This window comes from Saccoglossus kowalevskii, chromosome 18 (assembly GCF_978046115.1).
Source record: "Saccoglossus kowalevskii chromosome 18, keSacKowa6.1, whole genome shotgun sequence".
Lineage (NCBI taxonomy): Eukaryota > Metazoa > Hemichordata > Enteropneusta > Harrimaniidae > Saccoglossus > Saccoglossus kowalevskii.
The window spans coordinates 13,901,935-13,924,031 of record NC_140658.1 but is presented as its reverse complement, the minus strand read 5'-3'; the positions used below and the strand labels follow the sequence as shown (position 1 = coordinate 13,924,031).

The 22,097-nt window shown below is 34.8% G+C and overlaps 1 protein-coding gene across 3 annotated transcripts in view; it reads right to left on the bottom strand.

Moving 5' to 3' along the window:
- Positions 1-416: 416 nt before the first annotated feature.
- LOC100371856 (rho-associated protein kinase 2-like) overlaps positions 417-22,097 on the bottom strand; it is a 67,922-nt gene continuing 46,241 nt past the window's right edge. The window contains exons 19-36 of one of the 3 annotated variants that reach the window (XM_085492891.1): positions 21,433-21,583; positions 20,979-21,139; positions 20,263-20,447; positions 19,508-19,577; positions 18,482-18,585; positions 17,450-17,636; positions 13,955-13,975; positions 13,150-13,243; positions 12,314-12,408; positions 10,944-11,132; positions 9,526-9,685; positions 8,644-8,806; positions 8,136-8,283; positions 7,819-7,948; positions 7,050-7,115; positions 6,589-6,721; positions 5,666-5,784; positions 417-5,020 (exon numbers count right to left, since the gene is read on the bottom strand). In XM_085492891.1, coding sequence (XP_085349017.1) covers positions 5,685-5,784; positions 6,589-6,721; positions 7,050-7,115; positions 7,819-7,948; positions 8,136-8,283; positions 8,644-8,806; positions 9,526-9,685; positions 10,944-11,132; positions 12,314-12,408; positions 13,150-13,243; positions 13,955-13,975; positions 17,450-17,636; positions 18,482-18,585; positions 19,508-19,577; positions 20,263-20,447; positions 20,979-21,139; positions 21,433-21,583 — 2,157 coding nt within the window. In that variant the 3' untranslated portion in view covers positions 417-5,020; positions 5,666-5,684. The remainder of the gene's footprint in view (positions 5,021-5,665; positions 5,785-6,588; positions 6,722-7,049; positions 7,116-7,818; positions 7,949-8,135; positions 8,284-8,643; positions 8,807-9,525; positions 9,686-10,943; positions 11,133-12,313; positions 12,409-13,149; positions 13,244-13,954; positions 13,976-17,449; positions 17,637-18,481; positions 18,586-19,507; positions 19,578-20,262; positions 20,448-20,978; positions 21,140-21,432; positions 21,584-22,097) is intronic. The other 2 variants (XM_085492893.1, XM_085492892.1) reach the window with 2 other exon arrangements.

The following is a 22,097-nucleotide window of genomic DNA, read 5'->3' as shown; positions in this document are numbered from 1 at the left end:
TCTCTGCCCATTCATAGCAGTGAACAATTTTTTTCAAATTTATACTGTAAAATGACTAATTTCCACTGGGTTTAAATTTCACTGATTTACCTACCATTTAAGGCATATTCAGTGGGTTTTAAATTCACGGTTTCGTCATTTAGATAATGTGTACTATGCTAAATTTTACATATTCACTGGGTTTTAATTTAGCGCATTTTCCAGTCAGCGAAATAAGCAAAATTAAAACCCAGTGAATAATTAACCCTTTTACAGTATCTATGGGCGGGAAGTGTTAATCTGAATAGATGCCTTTGGCCAAACTGATACATCTGGCCGCACATCCCCGTTTTCCATCTCCATTTCTTTTAACACAATCAGACACCTAGTGACAAATGCATTTTCTGTAGGTACACACAAAACTGAACAATACATACTTGTATTTAAGGTTGGTATATTGAATTTATTTGTGAACTTTGAATAATGTATCAACAAAAATTCATGCAAAAACAGAAAAAAAAAAATCACCCATTTCCCAAAAATGTAAATTATATTTTAAGTAACTATATTAGCTATAGAAATCCTGTACAGAAAAACAAAGCACATACTGAGTTGAATTAGTTGAAAAGAAAAATAGTATAATGAAAATGGGATTGTAATTGATTTCAACATCCTGTAATAACCAGTCAGAACTGGAAAAATCTGGATTATTCTGGTTACATGCATCAAACAGTCAAAATCAGCTTCTTGTATCCATGTACAATATCAACTATAATTTATACATTGTTTACCACATTTTGACTAAATATTTTTAAAGCTAAAAATTGGCACAATTCTTACTAAAGTAACTATGGTAACAGGAGTAGAATAATATATAACAATCCCGGTATCAATATTAATATTAAATATGTAAAACAAGATATAGAATGTTGAATGAAGTAGACAAGACGCGTATCAATTTACATATTGACTGGTTTAAACCAGTTGACATATTTTGCATCCAGATTAAACTGGTTAAATCTAGTTTAAATTGACACCAGCTGCAAGGTCCAACACTTCATGCAATTTGGCATCACAATGTAAGACATCAATATGAGCCACTCTTTACAACTACATGTATCTGTAGCCCCCAAAACAGTCAAAGCTTTCAGAAAATATGTGAGTGTATTCTGAGAGGAACTTTCCAGCCTCATTCTGGTTACAGGGTGATAGGCCGCCCTCAGTATAGGACAATCAACACATTTTGCATAGATGGGTTTTTAAAATCAGAGAAAATAAACCTCATCGTCACAGTGATAGTTGAAAATAAGTACTGTTCTTACTGAGCCTTCCACGGTCATTCAAGTTTCAAGTTCCTGGGTACAAAATTCGTTTAGGATCAAAAGTTGGTTGCAAATATTAAACCAGATCAACTACTACAATCGCCAAGGATCAATGACTGGTTTATCTCATTAGCCATGCAAATTTATTCATATAACACATTAAGTTTGCTTCATTTGCCAAACATTATTCAAATGTCACACATACTACGGGAATTATTCCTATCCATTATTGTAGAGATCTCAGAAAGCAGAGACTCGGAACGAGGAAATAAAACAGGGTTGAAAAAGGACTGATAGTGGTAAAGTTGAAACTCACACAGTAATATGATTGTCATGACATGTTTAAGGTAAAATATTGAAATTTTTATATTTCCTAACTTTGTAATTCTGACTTTCAAAGTAATGCGAAAAATAAATATTAACACCGGGTCTCAAATTTGTGCATTGAGTTTTTTGACTTCTATTTTGATTTTGAATTAAGCTCCAAATTAGGATTTTCATCAATTCGAAAAGTAAAACCTGGTGAACAATTATTTATTTTACAGTCCCTGAATACAAATTGATTAAAGCGACAAGAATTTGCCTCCGGTTGAAAAAATGCTGCAAAAGTACACAAGTAAAATGTAAGATGTGATACACTGAGATTTCAATTTTTTTTTTTTTAAGAATTCTTACCAATTTACATTAAACTACAGATTGGTAGACTACAGATTTACTGAAAATGGTGAAATTTAAAGAACACTACAATTTGTTGCCTTGACAAGGTCATAGGTCACATTTGTTATTAGCCCGACAAATCTTAAATTGCAGTCTATTGTCCAAAGACAGTTGGAGGCTTTAATGGCCTCCCAGGCAATATTTTAGAAAGTTCTGTTTCCCAATGTTTTTGTAACTGATTTAACTGACAAATATATACAGGAATTAACATACATGATGAAACTGTTGAGGTAATATTCATCTGAATTTTTTGGGCCTAAAAGATCTTATTGAATTATTTGCATCTATATTGTCCTTCCAAAATCTGGAGAGTAAAATCCTATTATTTCAATAATTTTAAACCAACATGATGTAATTTTCATTTGCTTAGCAGTTTATTACCAAAAATATTTGGAAAAAAGAAATAACCTTCTACACACAGTTTTGTATACTGTATTCTAATTTATGCGCGATTTTCATTTCAACATTTCAATCTTTCCCTGGGCCTAAAATTTAGGTTTTTAAGAGTCAGCGACGATTATTCAAGAATATAATGTTTGTGTCTAAGCATGAATAGGTGAACTTTGATTACCAATTTTGTATTTTGAAAAACAAGTTTTTCCACTGAAAGAAATGTCAAATTTTACTTGTATTTCATTACAAACCAATGAAATTTAGTACATTTTTATAATCACGGCTGATTAATAATCAACATTTGCAAAAGCTCAAAAAAACAAGTTATTTGCTGATAAAACGGAATGACTGATCTGTACTACTAAGCAATGCATTAATGCATGTTTTTATTTGAAACTTGTTCTATGACCTTCATTACACAAAAACTAATGCATATTAATTATACTGTGGAATACTTTATTTTCACTGGAATTAATTTTTGCTGAAAAGGCTTTTGGGGCGTTTTGCTTGGAATTTATTTTCACTGATTTTTGATGAGTTTAATGTGAAATATAAAAAAAAAAGTATATTCGCTGGATTTTATTTTCACGGAATCATCCCTTCAGCAAAAATAGCGAAAATAAATTTCAAGCGAAAATAAAGTATTCTACAGTACTTGAATAAGTGACAACTTTTTCGCTTTGTCAAATGTTTGAACCAAATGACAGTTTTTCACTTTCACTTGATGTCTAAATTAAAAACATATGGTATGATATCAAAAAACCTGAACAATATAATCCAACTTAATATTTCTGAGCAACCAATCAGAAATAACCCTCTGAGTGATAAGAACCACCGTTGTGAAAATGTTAAAAAGCCGGAAAACTGTGAGGAACGAAAAACCTGGAAATAAGTACATCTGCATTTTCGTCATGAAAAGTTATATTCAATGTTTTGTATGAAATGCAACTCCTTCTCGTACTTTTGAATTTTTAATTCCCAGTTTACATTACCAGGATTTTATCTTCCATAAATTTCGTTCACAACTTCAATGAAAATTTGTCTTCTTAAAGGGACACATACAGTAACTTTCTGATTTGGCTGATATTATGTATGACTGATTCTAGTGCAGATACATGTGTGAAGAAGCGTTAGTCTTACAGTGAGCACCAGTGCGCCCTCTACAGGTCTGATTTTGTAGGGATCTTGAGTAGAGATGGAATTGCAAAAATCTGTTAGATCACAACTTGATGCTGGTATTCTAGAAAAAAATAAGATTAAGAGAGAGAGAGAGAGAGAGAGCACTTCTGAAGGCACAGACAAATTTTCTTTGGTTTTAAACTTATTTTGTTTATAAAATGTGAATTTCATTTTTCCAAATTACAAACCCTGCAACTATCAGAAGAAGTTTTGCAAAGATTACTATAACAATGTTTGATTTTTCAGTTGCATCATAGGTGCACCAGGGAACTAGTTGCATCATAGCAAATCTCAGCGCATCAGTGATGCATCATATCGGGTGTACCGGTAATAATGACCACACTATTGAGTATTGTGTAATCTCTGCCTTTAAAGCGCGGTGGTCGTTGTCGCGCAGCGCGTGTTTGAATTTCATGTAAATAAACAATGCATTTTACACGCGTTGTATACGTCGCGATGAGTTCCATATCGAACAGGACGCGGCGCGACGACTACCGCCCTTTAACCTCCTTGTGCGACATGATTTTCGTACCATATTTTATCAGTGTCACTTTTTTTCTATATTGTGTTTATAGTCAACACATCATCTGCTGGATATCTGATTTTCCTATTAATTATGGTATGTCCATGGAAGCTTTCAGTTTCAGCAGACAATGAGTTAATCATGAACTAAATGAACAAAATTTCTCATTGCCAATATCAAAACCTCTTTTTTGACAAAGTGACAAAAGTTGAAGGCTCAAATTTGTGTGTATTTACATTTACATTTGTGCAACAAGAAATGTTGAAGACATTATGTCAAAGTCAGCGTAACCTCCATCATCTTTTCCTGTCAAAATTTGAACATTTTTATGTATTTTGTGATAATTTTTTTTGCTAATAATTTTGGACTAAACGAGTATAATTTCCTATTGGCTATAGATCTTGATCAAAATTTGGGGAAAAATATTTAAAAATTGTGAGTTTTAATTCATGAAAGCTGAAAGAAGATGACTTTAGTGGTCAAAAGTCAAATGGTTAATTGAATTGTGTTCACTATCACAATATTTCACTATTTTTTGTCAGAAGTTAAGGCAGTTAAAGAAACAGTTATTAAATTACATTTTATCAGCTAAGTTCACAGATTTTCTGGTCCAGTACCCAGTATATCTTATTTCATCCATTATATACTGAATCTAAAAAAAGCATAGATGATAGATCTGCTAAAAGCTTACAAAGATTTTGTATGTTTCAAAATATTTTGAGTAATGAAATTGAAATGACAAAAAAGAAAAAAAAAAATCTCAAAGTTACAGAATGTGCCCCTCCTAAAGAGGTTTATCGATGTGGTCATAATTCAAATTGGTAAAAATTAGCTGCCACTTCAATAACCATGACGATGGTCTTCCATTGACTTGTCCTTCATATAATACATATTCCTAAATTATGTTCTGAAAAAAAAAAAAAAAAAAGATGAATGAAAATATATAATTGTTATACATGTATTACTTTGACAGTGCTGTTGAAGACGACATTCAAACCAATTCATTTTGCCTTGGTACTAAAACTAATATAAATTTCACCGTACAACATGATTCACACTTTTTCTGTGCTGTTGTTACTTGCCATGAACCCAATGTTGTAATATTTATAAGTATATCCATTACTCATCGAGTGGTTGCTTTTGAAACACTGAAAATATAACTGTCAAGTCATGAAATGCTTCACTTTCATGAATAATCACAGTGTCCATTCAGACTATCGTGAATGTGTGCGCGAACGTGTAAACTATGCTTCGGTGTGACCTGTTGGCGGCCGTGAAATGTTCTAAATACTTCCTCCACACTAAGTTTTCCTATCAAAAATTGTGAATCAACAGTTTTTACCAACAGTTGCTAACAGATCATATTTTAATTCACTTCCACATTGCGTTTAAAAACACCATTTTTATTGGTTAATAACATGATGATAATAAGATGGAACCCAAAATACAAGTACCCATTGGCTGGGCCATAGTTAGTATCATGAATATTAATGTGCATTGAACCAATCAGAGTGCTGTATAACTAATGTGGTGATAACCCAAGTGTTCTTACCTGTGACTGTGTTTGATTATTAAGGCTGTTGTGCTGCTAGTTTAGAACTACTTGTACGTCTCAATGAAAAGTAACTGGATTGATTATTATCTTTGCTTTGTTGTCTAGGTAACGACTTACTGCAATGAAATCATGCACCAAGCCTATTTGAGATTAATGTTAGAAAACCAGGTGGGTCTCACAACCCCCTTCATGCAAATGGTCCTCAATTAGATGTTCATTACATGCATCCTACTTGCTAGCAACAAATCATTCAATCTTAACCAATCAACAATAAGTAAATGAGGTAGACTACCAATCAGAATGAAGTTTACAGAATGAATTAAATTGAGATGATTTGAATCAGCCAATTAGTGTTGAGAATGTATACAAATTAGCCAATCGGCAATGAGATTTCATGCAAAACAACCAATCAGTGATGAGATATCATGCAAGACAGCCAATCAGTGAAGCGATTTCATGCAAAATTTGTCATTAATTTTGGCAAATTACAAATGACCGTGAATATGATAAAATAAGAGAATTTTTTTCATATAATTGCAGACCTACTTGTGATCATACTAATATTTGTTAAAACTGGCCATCACAATCAAATATTCAATTTAATCCATAAAAATAAATTTATGTAAATTATTATATTATGCCTTTCTTATAGCGCAAAATTAGTCAAGGCACTTTAAAAAAAATAATGCAGAGAATTGAATGGATGAGTGGAAATAAATAAAAAGAGATTCATATATGACAATAGAACATGCATATTTTAAACCATGCAGAGCTAAGTATACCGAGAGAATGGAGTGAGACAGTAACCCTGTCAACAGACAACTACGTGGACTACAACTGACAGCAAGCCTCATAATACTAAAACAGACACGAAATGCAACTACGTGTACATTACATGTACACATGCATACACTGCTTACCTGGGTGATCCAGTACAAGGTGTCATTGGTTTTTTGATAACTTTCTTACTAAGTCGATGAACCCACTGTTGCTGCTCTTCAGAAGAACTTGCCAGTAATAAAAGATTCTTTGCCGTGTTCACATCAAAGTTAACTATAAAAAATGATATTGCATGAAAGTTACATATAATGTTATTCAATTTGCATAGTGTAATACTGTAATTATAGCGAGGGAGTCGTCACCTGCGCATGCGCCAGATGGCCATCGCATGTCATTGTTTACAAACAAGCGTCTACCCATGAGCCTTTGCATTTTTAGCGTGTGTTGTAATCGTCGCTTGGGACTCAATTTTCACGCATGCGCAGGTGACAACCCTCTCGCTTTAACCAAAGCCATTTTTAGATTCAACTTTATTTTTTTCAAAGAACTTTTGATCTCGGCCTGTTATTTATGGCTATATCTCTAAAACCGTTGCACTCACCTTTACATGGTGGTATGACCTCTTCTTTCTTGTCATAATGATCTTTATGTACTTTCATATGGCACCCTTCAAAGACAGAACAATTCAAATTTGAAAATAAGATTTTACCAAAGCTTCCATGAAATGGGTAGACAGAATGGCTGCCAACTTTTTCACCGCCAGTTCTCTTTTTTCATCACAAATATACGTTTATAGTCTGCACTTCCATTTAGAAGATTGGGACAAAAATAGCCAAATTTTTTGAGTAAAAATTGAGAAATTTTGTTTCTTGACTCCAAAATGAGGGTTCATTTCCAGTAAATATTGAAGAATATAAAAAAAAATTTCATTTCCAGTAAATATTGAAGAATATAAAAAAAAGTTTCATTTCCAGTAAATATTGAAGAATATAAAAAAAATGTAGAAAAATTTGTGGAGAAAAGGTTAAAGAAGATTCCAGTAATCCTGATGAAAATCCAGTATTTGTTCCAACAAAGAAATTGTGACTTGTTATGTGCAATAAGAACAGGAACAACACAGGACTGACAGGATGAAATTATCTCAAATCAAATACAGCATGTTCGGTGGTTTGCGAAGAATATACTCTTAGTTGTGAACAATCGACTTAGAAGGTCAAACCAACTAACTCTCTGTTGCAAAGCAAACTAATCACGCATGACCAGGTTGAAATTTGTACTAAATATGAATGAGATCATCTCTGGCTGGTCTAAATAAACAACAGAAATATAACATGAACGAATCTGAATACAATAAAAATAGTGATACTCACTCCTGCATTCTAAGGCTGTGGGGGGTTTGATGATACCGCCCAATGGTTTCCTGCATGATTCACAACCAGTTGGCATGTGAAAATGTACCGTTAGAAATTCATGGTTCTTGAACTGAATCATCTCCTTGTCCTGTGAACAGCAAAATAAAATAAGTCGATTGGTGCTTTGTTATACAACAGTTTGCGATCGGATATTACACACTGGTTTTTCACTAAACAGACAACCTTTAACTCATGACTGCCTGTCTTGTAATGGAGTTCAACTCTGAAAATTCAGATGAGGAAATGTTTGGAGAATGCTTTACTGCAGATCTTACCAATATAGGCGGCAAGTCTTGGGCGTTGTCTCGTTCCTTTTTGCTTTCTCCTTCCCCGGCGTACAATAATTGAAAGATACGTGGAATGTCTTTAGCATCTGCACGTATGACATCACCCTGGGTTACTGACCTTACATGGTATAGTTTACTGCAAAGGAAGCAGATTTCGATGGCGTTGTCAGTGGCAATAGACTTAACAGAACATTGTGAGGCATATCATTTTTTCGTTTTTAATACACAAATTCATACATAAGGCATATTACACAATAAATCAGATGTATTACACCATGAATAAGGTATATTTGAATACAAAATGTATGAAGTTGAAATCAATTCTTTTCAAGAGTGTTTAATTTCACTGACAAGTATGGACTCTTCACTAAAGAAATGTCATGAGCGCAAGGCTTATAGAGGAACATTGACCCCCCAACAGCAAAGGCATGTCATAATCTCACCCTATCACAATGATACCAACGATAACAAGACAGACGTTGTACATCATACTTACTCAATGTCTAACACCATTTCTGGATTTGATGCTTGTTTTTCCCCTTCGTCATTATAAAATAAAATTTTGCGACTACTAACAACCACGTACTGTTTCTTCCAACCATAACGTTTAATATTCTGACGATTTGGTAACGCCAACCAGCCTTCAACTCGTGAAGAATCTGTACATGACAATGGAAAATAATTTAAATAATTTCATCACATTAGCATTTTGACAAAATAAATAAAATGCAAAAAATTCAAAACACTACAAACTTGTTTACAATAGCCTACAATAACTAATATTGAAACCTCTTAACCCTGTTTCACCACCAGCTCCTTCTTTTCATCACAAATTCACAAAATAGTCCTGTTTATAGTCTGCACTTTCCTTCAAAAGATTGGGACAAAAATAGCCAAATTTTTTGAGCAAAAACTGAAAATTTACTCAAATTTTGTCTGTTGGCCCTAAAATTAGGATTCATTTCTAAAAATATTGGAGATTAAAACTTTAAAATTTGGGCAAGAAAGTGGTGGAAGGTTACGGTAGTTCAGTACATTATCGCACATACTGATATGGAATTTAAGATTTTATGAGTTTATTTATTAAAGGAATTGAAGACTGTGTACTTATATACTGTAGAATACTTTATTTCCGCTTGGAATTTATTTTCGCTATTTTCGCTGAAGGTGTAATTCAGTGAAAATAAAATCCAGTGAATATACCTTTTTTCCTATATTTAACATTCAACTCATCAAAAATCAGTGAAAATACATTCCATAAAAAACACCCAAAAACCTTTTCAGTGAAATTTAATTCAAGCTAAAATAAAGTATTTTACAGTAATAAGATAATTTGATATTCAGATGCATACATATTATTAGTTTGTAAAGTATTTACCTGTGATGCCTTCTTCAGAGTCCAAGTCCATACCACTATTAATGCTGGCAGTGTCGCTATTCAGGGCTTGTAATTTAAAAGAAATCTGTTCTATTTCACTGTCTTTACTATCAAGCTCCATCTGCAGTTGCATTTTCTTCTGGTACTCTTCTTGATATGCCTGGGTAATGTAATATCAATCAATTCAGCTATTGTTAAGCGGATCATGAAACAAATGCACATATCTATTTCTGACATGATGTACCATGTGTGTGTGAAGTTTGAACTTGATCAATCCAGACATGTCTCGGATACGGATCCAGAACTGAATTCTTTAAAACAAATTGGCCGCCAGTCGGCCATTTCAAACTAGATCCAAAAAAAAATGACGTGCATCAAGGTCCTATTATGTTTAATGTATGTACCAAATTTGAACAAAATCCGTCTATGCATAACTGAGATCCGGGTCCGGAATGGTGAAAATGACCGATTTCAATGCATTTTCGGCCTTAAAGCGGCCGCCATTTGGTTATCGTTAATGAGATCATGAAACAAATGCACATACATATTTGTGACATGATGTACCTTGTGTGTGTGAAGTTTGAACTCGATCAATCCAGGCATGTCTCAGATACGGATCCAGAACTGAATTCTTTAAAACAAAATGGCCGCCAGTCGGCCATTTCAAACCCGATCCAAAAAAAAAAAATGACGTGCATCAAGGTCCTATTATGTTTAATGTATGTACCAAATTTGAACAAAATCTGTCCATGCATAACTGAGATCCGGGTCCGGAATGGTGAAAATGTGCGATTTTGATGCATTTTCGGCCTTAAAATGGCCGCTATTCGGCTATCGTTAATCGGATCATGAAAAAAATGCATGTGCATATGTCCCATATAATGTGTGATGTATGAGTGAAGTTTGAACTTAATCGGTCCATGCATGTTCGAGATACAGGTGATCACAGATGCACGCACGGACGCACACAGGGCAAAACATAAGTCTCCGTTTTCGGACTACGTCCGAACGGGGACTAAAAATCAAACAGATCTATGGGTCAACTGAACATACACTTCTGTAAACCAAATATCACAGTAAACATGACCACATAATGAGAGAGGGTTTTGTTTCGGCAGGTTTCACCTAATCTACTTTAACTATTTGAGTGCCAGATATTATTTCCTCTCCCAAAATTTAATGCAAATATTTTTAAATTTTGTAAAATTTTCACTAAATTTCATCATCATTTTGAATCGTACAGACAGTTTCAGATAATTGCTATTACATTGTAGTTTTTAATCGAAATTTTGTCAATTTTTATCAGTATTTTAGATGAGAGAGGAGCAGACTATAGAAAATTATTTTGTACATGGCGCCAAAAGTTGACAATGAAACCCAAAGGATTAATACTTAATTTATTATAAATACAAACTTACATTTTGCAACTCTGACAATTCCCGCTGATACTTCAAGGCCATCTCACTGTACTTCGCTCTCTCCTGTTTCAGTTCTTGTTGAATTTTCTTATTCTGTTTCTCAATCTTTTTGAATTCAGATTGGCTGATCTTGTTTTTCTTACCAGAAAGGTCCTTCCGGTTCATAACCTCAGCGAGTTTATTGATTGCCTGGCACAGAATGATACAGATTAGTTTGTGTTTCCTGACATTTGAAATCCATTTTAGAACAAAATAAAATAAAACATGATAAGGTAGGTCAGAATTTCAACATATGATACATGTACTGTGAAGCCATTAATTATTCGTTGGCTTTTAATTTTGCTATTTTCGCTGATAAGTGAATTTGCTAAATTAAATCCACGTGAACAATAAAAATAATTGTTTTCCTGCCAAGTTTGTGAACTAAAAACCCAGTGAATTTGCTCAAAACATCAAAATAGGGAAATTAAGTGGTTGGGGTCTTGGATTATTTTTGATGATTTCTACACTGGTTTCCATGGTGAAGTTATTTATTCATATCTCAAGATTTTGCTTTCTTGTTTGTGCCTTCTATAAGCCAAAGTGTACATGTAACACAATCCAAGATGGCTGCATATTTTTTGTAGGTGTGTCCTCTATAAGTCAAAGTGTACACGTAACAAAATCCAAGATGGCTGCATATTTTTGCAGGCGCGCACTCTATAAGCCAAAGTGTACACGTAACAAAATCCAAGATGGCTGCATATTTTTGCAGGGGCGCCCTCTATAAGCCAAAGTGTACACGTAATAAAATCCAAGATAGCTGCATATTTTTGCAGGGGCGCCCTCTATAAGCCAAAGTGTACACGTAACAAAATCCAAGATGGCTGCATATTTTTGCAGGGGCGCCCTCTATAAGCCAAAGTGTACAAGTAACAAAATCCAAGATGGCTGCATATTTTTGCAGGGGCGCCCTCTATAAGCCAAAGTGTGCACGTAACAAAATCCAAGATGGCTGCATATTTTTGCAGGGGCGCCCTCTATAAGCCAAAGTGTACACGTAATAAAATCCAAGATGGCTGCATATTTTTGCAGGGGCGCCCTCTATAAGCCAAAGTGTACACGTAACAAAATCCAAGATGGCTGCATATTTTTGCAGGGGCGCCCTCTATAAGCCAAAGTGTACAAGTAACAAAATCCAAGATGGCTGCATATTTTTGCAGGGGCGCCCTCTATAAGCCAAAGTGTGCACGTAAGAAAATCCAAGATGGCTGCATATTTTTTGCAAGTACGCCCTCTATAAGCCAGAGAGTACATGTAACAAAATCCAAGATGGCAGAATACATTTGCAAGAGCAAACAAGTGTCATATATATATGCTTATATACAAACCTGAATTTTCAAAGTCTTTTCCTGTTGTAACGTTTTTTCATGATCTTTCTTAATTAATTCAATTGTTTCAGTTTCATTTTTCAAAGAATTATTGTCTGTGATAAAAAGAAAATTCTTTTATAATCAATTCTAGCTGTGTTGTGCGACCGTGATGTGCCACGCTGTCAAATAATTCAAACATACCAGGTTAGACACAACAATCCAAACAAATAGTTAAATGTGGTTAAAAATAGATCACTGTTGAAAACGAATTTCATCACATTGAGTAACAAGGTTCCACGTCGCGAAAATATGAAGTTGAATTTATTCCAGAATTTTGATATAACAGACCATAAAAATTTACGAAAGATGGTAAGAACAAGGGGCTGCTTAACCAAATCCACGAACCCAACTGTATGAGGTCGTTGAATTCCACAATCTAATTCCTGTATTGTGAATAGCACTGCAAATCAGTTATATTTTGCTGAACAAAAGTGTACATCAAATGACATATCAAATAAAAAAGATGGTTTCCAAGGAAACACTGACTATGTGATATCCCCATATCGTTAAAGGAACACTTCCAGTTAAGCCTAATCTCACAACAAATTTACTTTCTGGATTAAATTAACAATGAATAACAAAAGATAGATTAACATTGTAAACAACATAAACAATAGTGTCCCATGATTCTTTGGTGCAATCCATGGGATTGAGCAGTTCCCCTTTAAATGATACTCTGCCACCAGTTGTGAATAGCACAGAGAATATAAAGAAATTTCCGTATCAGAAATGCGTTAGCTACGTCCACAACCAATCAACACTAACAAACTGGTTTTTAATGATTCAAAGCTTACCTTCCATTGCTTCTTTGAGTTTTTTGTTCAGTTCATTCTTCTCGCTAACCAAGTTATCCATTGTATCCGACAAATGATGCTTTCTTTCCTCCAACTGTAGAAAAAACAAAACAAAACTCAAACTGGTGTTATTGCAGACAATAAATAGGGCATTGACCCCAGCTCCCATAACATGTGGCGTTTCACCCTATATGCCACAACCAATGCCTAGAATTATTCAACGCACACCTAGCCAGGATTCTAATAATATCTCAATAGTAGATTTATGCAAACACTATATACATGTTAACCATAGTATGGTTAGGGAATTCTCCTATAATCACATGGTCTTCAAAACCACTGTCATACCTAGAGCAGTGGTATGTAGGGATTGGAATGTTACATAGTTGTAGAACAGCGAGTGGTTAATGAAGCAGTGGGGTAAAACTCATTCAGCAACTGAAAACTGCTCCTCAGTCAGATACAGACAAGAAATAGAACGATGCAACGACCATCTTCAAAAATATTTCCTGCAAGTCAAAGTTAAACGAATAGGAGAAAAGATGCTAGCTGAATAAAATAATAAAACACCGATCAAGAAAGAGTGAGTGCCCAATGCCCTCAGTGACCAGTATAATTAAAGCGTCCTCTGTGTTATAATAGCCAATTACTTGCAGGAGCGCCCTCAGTGTTAGAAACACTGATCATGATAATGAAAGCGTCCCCAGTGTTAGAATAGCCAATAGAAGGTGGGAGCGCCCTCACAAAGCAGAATGAGAGAAAAAAGAATGAAAGGAAGGAAGATAACAAAAGAGTGAAGACTTACTTGATTTTTTTCTTGTTCCAACTTTTATGAGGTGGAGATGGTGATAAGAATGTTAGTGGTAAGAAGAAAATAAAAATAAAAATGCAAGCTTGAGTTATGGCAGAGAGAGATGAAGTTAGGATGTAAAATTTTTTATAAATTACAATGAAAAAATTTTTTTTTAAAGCTTTTCTTTTCTTTTAAGTTGAATCAGTTTGATTTTCATTTTTTTTTTGTTCACACACAATCCATTGATTTGGTTCACAATGAGATAAGGCCAAGGGATGATCTAATATGATAATGATAATGATGTCATACAGCCATGTTTAGCTGCCGTGCATGAGTACAAGATCCACTCAGTTATTTTTTTGAATGTTGAAAGTCTACTTTTTCAGTAATATCATTTCACTGGAAAAACTTCAGTTTTAAACACTGCTATTTATTTGTAGACACATGTACATGTAGCAGACACGTAATTTATATTTTATATGAATTACTTCATTCAAACATTTTCTTGTGAACAACCAGTTTTCCACTGGACAACCATGTACCGTACTTATCCGGGTAAGAGCCCATGCCTGGACAAACGCCCACCCCCCACTTTTGACACAATAAAGAAGTTGAGGTCATATCCGAGCACACGCCCAGGGGGTCTTTTTCTACACAAAACAAAAAAAAAACTATTTTCAATTCTTTGACTGTTGTTGTATTAACAGTTGACTTTCTTGAAGTCTGTCGTGATACTTATGAAAATTGTTAATTGCGTAAAACAAGGAGTGAACGCAAAATAGCTGTGACAGCTTTCTGCCTTCAGGGCAGCTCATTCAGTCGTGATACTTATGAAAATTGTTAATTGCGTAAAACAAGGAGTGAACGCAAAATAGCTGTGACAGCTTTCTGCCTTCAGGGCAGCTCATTCACCTGTTGTTGTATTAACAGTTGACTTTCTTGAAGTCTGTCGTGATACTTATGAACATTGTTAATTGCGTAAAACAAGGAGTGAACGCAAAATAGCTGTGACAGCTTTCTGCCTTCAGGGCAGCTCATTCACCGCTGATTTTTTTCAGAATCATAACAGTCAGCAAGTCTATAAGAATAAATATTAAAGCAGAGACGGTAGTTCTCTTTTTGAAATATGTCGTGGCCCTAAAATGGGCCGGCCGTTTGGATTGTGCTTCCTTAGAAACGATTCAAGCAAATCGTATAAGGAGAGCCGCTAAGCAAGCCCGAATGTCGCACTCATTCGGCTTTAACATCGTCGACAATGAAAACAATGTTGCAACCTGGGAGAATGGTTGAAATCACGTTATTTTGGCTTTATAAATATTTTGTAGCAGCTTGCGAATCCATAACTGGGGCCAGCAATTTTGCAATGCCACGCCGAAGACTGCCAACTTTTTTACCATCTTTTATCACCGCTATTGCATTTCTGTCATAAAAACTATTCTTCTGTCGTTAGATAAAAAAAAAACTTCCTATTTCAAGTCCACCGCGATATCCATATAGTGAGACATTCCAACCGCCGAAACTTGCTGAATGATAACTTTCACCGTGATTAATAAGCGTCGAGTCTGATAAGAAAGCAATGACACGATTTGACCTTTATGATGAAATACTAGTAGTGATGTCATTCTTAGCCAATCAATAAAGCAGATGCATAAAGGTCAAAGATGATTGCTAGACTGTAAACAAAAGCATCTTGTGCCATCGCAGCAGATCGACCCCATTTTTCTTGTCTATTTATTATGATTATCATGAATGAAATGTGCCAAGCTGACAGACTGTGAAATCCGTGGATTAAAAGTGCTAAGTCAAAATTGTGTGGGACGATATCGACGAACTCCAGGAATAAGTTGTAGGGATTTTGTTCGACGGCTACAGTGACGCTGACTTCGACATTTGAGGGTTTTGAGTTTGACGAAGATGGCAATGAACGTACAAATAAAGATCTGAGAACTTTTTTCAAACAGCTACGAATTTTTATAATTTTTACTGCGTAAATTTGTAAATTATTATTGATCTTGTATGACGGTTGATTCGTAATTTGTCAAGACCGGAAATCATTTTACGCAGTTTAACCCCTGACATTTTAATTCATTTTGAGTTCACGCCTATTGGGCGTGTTTGTCGGCGGGAAAATACTAATTCAAATGATTCCTCACTGTCGATTTTTATTATTTCTGGTTTATTTGTCACATGATAAACAATACATTATTTTTGTTTTACTTCTAGTGTTGCATATTGTTCATTTATTTCCGTTGCATGTTTTCATTTGCCGTTCTATTCCCTGCCGCAGTTCGATCTGCGTGTTGTCAATTTTCGCGAATTTTCGTTTTTTTTGCTGGGGATCTCCTGGCAAACGCTCACCCCTTCTTTTTGGCAATTTTCCATGTTCAGGACCTTGGGCTTATACCCGGATAAATACGGTATTTTAATTTTAAATTTTAATTTTGGCCCATGCATTATATCCGGAATTGAAAATGAAATCATTTTACGCAGTTTAACCCCTGACATTTTAATTCATTTTGAGTTCACGCCTATTGGGCGTGTTTGTCGGCGGGAAAATACTAATTCAAATGATTCCTCACTGTCGATTTTTATTATTTCTGGTTTATTTGTCACATGATAAACAATACATTATTTTTGTTTTACTTCTAGTGTTGCATATTGTTCATTTATTTCCGTTGCATGTTTTCATTTGCCGTTCTATTCCCTGCCGCAGTTCGATCTGCGTGTTGTCAATTTTCGCGAATTTTCGTTTTTTTTGCTGGGGATCTCCTGGCAAACGCTCACCCCTTCTTTTTGGCAATTTTCCATGTTCAGGACCTTGGGCTTATACCCGGATAAATACGGTATTTTAATTTTAAATTTTAATTTTGGCCCATGCATTATATCCGGAATTGAAAATGAAATTATAATACATAAAAATATTTCCCATAAATTTTGGCAGCAAAAAAAATAGTGATCCAGTAATTCAACAGACTGATGATAATTATGGCTGAGTTTATAGGTGGTACACATTTCTATTGCAAATTTGGTACATTGTATACAACAGCAAGCTAGGGAGTAAAAGCAGTAGGATAAATACACCTTAGCTTGGATGCCAGTCATCACTAAGATTTTGAAGAGGAAAGCAAAGATATTTACCTCAGTGGTTTATAGGCTAAAGAGGGCAGCCCATGGATTACATGAAGCAGAGATAAACAACTGGTAAGCTAGGGAGTGCAGACTCAAGAATTATCATGCAAAGTCAAGATAAGGTAAGCTAAGGAGTGCAAACATTTGTGTTTTTCCAAGCAAGAACTTTGTTGAACTAGGGAGTAAAAGCCATGCAAATTTCACTTGAATTTTTTATAAGCAATTCAGAAATTTGCTAGGTTTAAAACATGTATAATGGAAGACACAGACCTAATTTAATACAGCCATACAGGCAATGGCAAGTGACAAACATGGAGGTTTTTTAGAAAAGCACAGAAAGTATAACATAAGGCAAACCAGAATTGCAAGTCTGCTTACCATAGTGATAATATTGTTTTTCTCATTCATCTCTGATTTATGAGTCAGTCTCATCTGCTCCATTTCCATTTCTAACATCGTCTTTTCTTTCTCCAGATCAGCATACTGTCCTTCGGCAATGGACCTCGCGAGTTGCTCTGAATCGGCTTTGGTTAGAGTCAGTTCCAGTTGCGCCATCAGAGAATCCCTGTAAACAGATGAAAAACAACACAATTTTAAGTGAAATTTCATCAATATCTTAAAAAAAAAAATATGCTTACAACAAAACATCAAAAACGAACTTGGATGATATACCAATATCGCAATTTAATAAAAAAGTTTGTAAAATAAAAACTGTTAATTGTAACCACAAGTAATAGTTTGTGCAAGAGAAGACAATAGTGACTATGAGCACAGCACTTTTCCACTCGTCTATGATATTGGCAAGGTAACAAAAGCAATCAAGTATGCAAGTGACTGAAATTGAATTACTCAAAATAAATCAAAGTAGTTATAGAGCATAATCATTAGCTGGCTTCGTCTGTATGCTAAATTTTAATTTCAACAACAGAATTTAATGTTTTCTTCACAAACCAGTAAATTTAAAACATAGTAAATATCACTGCAATATCAATCCTAGAACCAACCCTGTGACTATTTCTTGTACAGTATTGAATATTGAGTGATTTAAATACTGCCGATACCAACGGGTGTCCTACCACGAATGAAGCCAACAACAGTTCTTGTTTCGTGTCACAACGTTTCATGCACAACAACAAAATACGCTTAATTTTGGACATGGTTTTATAGCCATCAGGAACAGAGCAAGATTAATATTCAGAACAGATTAATATTCAGAACAGATTAATATTCAGAACAGATTAATATTCAGAACAGATTAATATTCAGAACAGATTAATATTCAGAGCAAGATTAATATTCAGAACAGATTAATATTCAGAACAGATTAATATTCAGAGCAAGATTAATATTCAGAACAGATTAATATTCACATATGAAATGAAGCTGTACTGGAGGAAACAAAACACAAACCTTGCATTTTGAAGCTTGTTCACAGTATCTTGTACATCTTGCGTCTGATTCGCTCTTTCATCGACTTCCTCTTTGAGTTCGCGAACTTGTGTTTTATATAATGTCTATAGAGGTAAAGAAACAAAAAAAAAACAGTTTTTGTAAAAATGTTGGATAAACTTCTGAATTACAAAAAAACATTATCCAACCCATAATGCACTGCAGTCAGTAAGTGTAATTCTTTCATAAATTATATCGAAATGTGAAACTAGACCATTTTTCATTCACTGTGAGATTCCACGTTATCCATGAAATCAAACATAACAAGCAGCCTCTCGGCTGAGATAGCTCCGCTGTTATTCATACTGTTGTATCATCACGAAATGAACAAATCTGAGAGACGTTTACCTGTAGTACCTATATATGTGATATCCAAAAAATCAGACTTGTGGTTTTTAACAAGAAGTCAAAAATATCACTTTTTACCAAAAATGACAAAAATATTCATCAAAATTAGAGAATTGAAGATATCATCATGAAATGAACAAATCTAAGAGAGGTCTACCCAGGGTACATATACACTAAATATCAAAGCATTCAGGCTTTGAAAAAGTAAAACATTGACACGAACGAAGACGACCAATCACTCATATGATAAGCTCCGCTCGACAAAGTCGACAGCGGAGCTAAAAACTAAACAAACAAAGGTCATAGTGATGTCAAAGCATCTTGTATCGGTTAGTCAAATGGGAAAATACCTTATGGGTATTTCAGGGCTTAATACATTGTTATGTTATTTTATAAGGGTCAAATTCAAATTCAAGTAAGTATCTCAAAACAATATTTCAAAATTCATTTTCAAAATCAAATCCTCTTTCTGAGCGTGCCCAGCTTGACTGAAGTTGGGCCACTCAAGACCAAGACCAAAATTTGGAGCACATAATGTGACTTAGCTCTAATAAAAATATCTTTAATACATCTGTCATTATAAAACCTTCTACATCAATGCAAAGCCGTACATTCAATCACTGGTAAAAAAGTACTCACTGAGAAATACTGCTCAGCCTCAAACTGATCCTGTAGCTCTTTCATCTGAAGTTCATTCAAAGCCAAATTACTGAAAAAAAGGAAAGAATTAATAAACTTACATCATAATGGTGATGGAGTCCTTTACAAGATTTGTTTTAATACATAAAGCGACAATAGCTGTAACTATCGATTTATTTTTTATTTTTAATAAAATGTGTTATTAGTGCAGGCATCACTAAAATGTGAATACTGAAAGCATAGCATATACGCTATATCTTGATGTTGTACAATAAATCAGAACTGCCATGTGACAACATCAAAACTGTGGTGTCGCTGGGTAGTTTTTACAGCTCGAGCTCACAGTTTAGGAGAAAGATAGCTATACATACATGTAAATGAAGAAAACATCAGGTAGAAAGTTGTTTAGATAATTTTCCCAAACATAAAATGCAAGTGAGTGTGTTTTTTAAATAAATTTCACCCAAATTTTGCTTGCATAGCAAAATACACCATTTGGATTGCATTCTCGTACAAAACTTTCTTGCGGCATTTTTTGACAGGTGCAATTTTGCATTCGGTAAAGTGCGCCACAAGTTTTGTTTTCTGTTTCAGAGGATGAGTCAGTTCTCAGTTTTTACTCAGAAAAATTGGCTATTTTTGTCCCAATCTTCTGAAAGAAAGTGCAGACAGGACTGTTTTGTGAATATGTGATGAAAAGAGAGAACTAGCGATGGAAAGGTTAAAATGTTGAAAAACTTATTATTATAACTTACTGTTTGATTTTCTCGACTTTTTCATCTTGGCTCTTCAGTAACTCTTTCAATTCAGTTTGTTCCTTCTTGTACTGTTTCTCAGATAACCTAAGTTTGGCAACTTCTTGTGATACACTCTTGTAGTCATTAGTTATTAAAGTCCTTCTCTGCGCCTCTTGTTCCAGCTGTAAAGTCAACTGCTTCACCTGAAATTTTAAAAAATGTGTTAGGTATTAAGTTTATTTCCCTTCAGAATAGTAGTAGAACACCAGTACACGAGTTAGCTCACTCCTGACAATATTGTTTTGTATTCAAAAAATAGTTGCAGACACTCACAGTATTGATAAAAGATTTGCAGTCCACAACATGCGATAACAGTTCAACTCGAATTTGTATATTTATTATCATTTAAATTTAAAATTGCATTCGCTGGTTCTACATGGTATGCGTTAACGTTGAAACTTTTTTAAAGCATGGTGGACGTTGCGCAGCGGGTGTTCGAATTTCATGTAAATAAACAATGTTTTTTACATGCGTTGTATACGTCGCTATGAGTCCCATAGCGAACAGGATGCTGCACGACGACTGCCACCCTTTAAATTTATGTATGCCATGCAGTGAATGAGGTACAGTGAAATAAAGATTTGAATAATTAGTAAACAAGAAAAAAAGACACACATATATGCCTCAGTGACATCCAACAAACATTCTCCACAAATGCAATGTATGGATCGTACCTTTTCTTCGCTAGTTTTCCTTTGTTCATCCACCCTCTGTAACTGTTGTTCCGCTTGCCTTAGTTCCACCTGTAATATCGATCTCTGTCTTGCATCCTCTGCCCATTTACTCTCCGCTTGCTGTCTAGCCATGGTTTCTTCGGTCAATTTTAATTTCATATCTGATTGGTAGTGTGAAATATTGTCTCATTAGCATATATATATACAATCAACATTATTTTCTTAGCTCCTTATTTGCAAAAGTTATATTCTATTTGGAAATAAATTTCTCATTTGCAAAAATGAGTCCTCTATTTGGATTTCAGTGACAATTTCAGGTGTTCAGCCAGCTTTTCCATTCAACAAAAATCACTACTAAAAGCCATATAAGAGTTGAATCATGTTACTACAAAACAGGTGATAAGCCTTTGCGAAACGACCATCACATAACAAATGCATCATGGGTAAAACTTACCTGCTACTAGTTCTAGATTATGCTCCTCTTTCGTTCTGTCAAATCGCCGCCGCTCAGCGCTGATACTGGCTAACTGTGCTTTGTGCTCTAAGACTGCTTGATCGTAGCGATGCTGAAAAGACTTCAACTCAAACTCTGTATTAGCTTTAGCCTAAAACAAAAAAATAACAATAGTCAGACATTTTATATATTCCTTTCATCACCGTTATGTTTTTATATATTGGTGAAAGGGACAGTACTGGATACTGTACCTCACTATCCTCGGGGCCGGAGCTACGTCACAAGACGTTCCACGTTGCCAAGATGCACACCACTGTACCACGTATTTCTGTGGGCACTGTCCGCGCTGCTGTGGAACGCCGAACGAAAAGCCGGTGAATATTCGAGAAAACAACAGGAACTCAACTTTGAAGTACTCCCAAACAACCAAATTTATATGCGTTACACACACGGGGGTAATCTTGTTACACTGTTCAGGACAGTCTCAACAACCATCCCAAAGTACCGTTTTGTGAGAATTTTTGGCCTTTGTTTTCACCGTGATGGTTGCCATGCGGTGAAAATGCCCGGATGTCCACCCCCCGAGAATAGCTACTTCTGATTCAGCAGTGAAGTGTTAACTGTACAGATAGTGAGTTTTGCCTCTACATTTGGAATAATGGTTG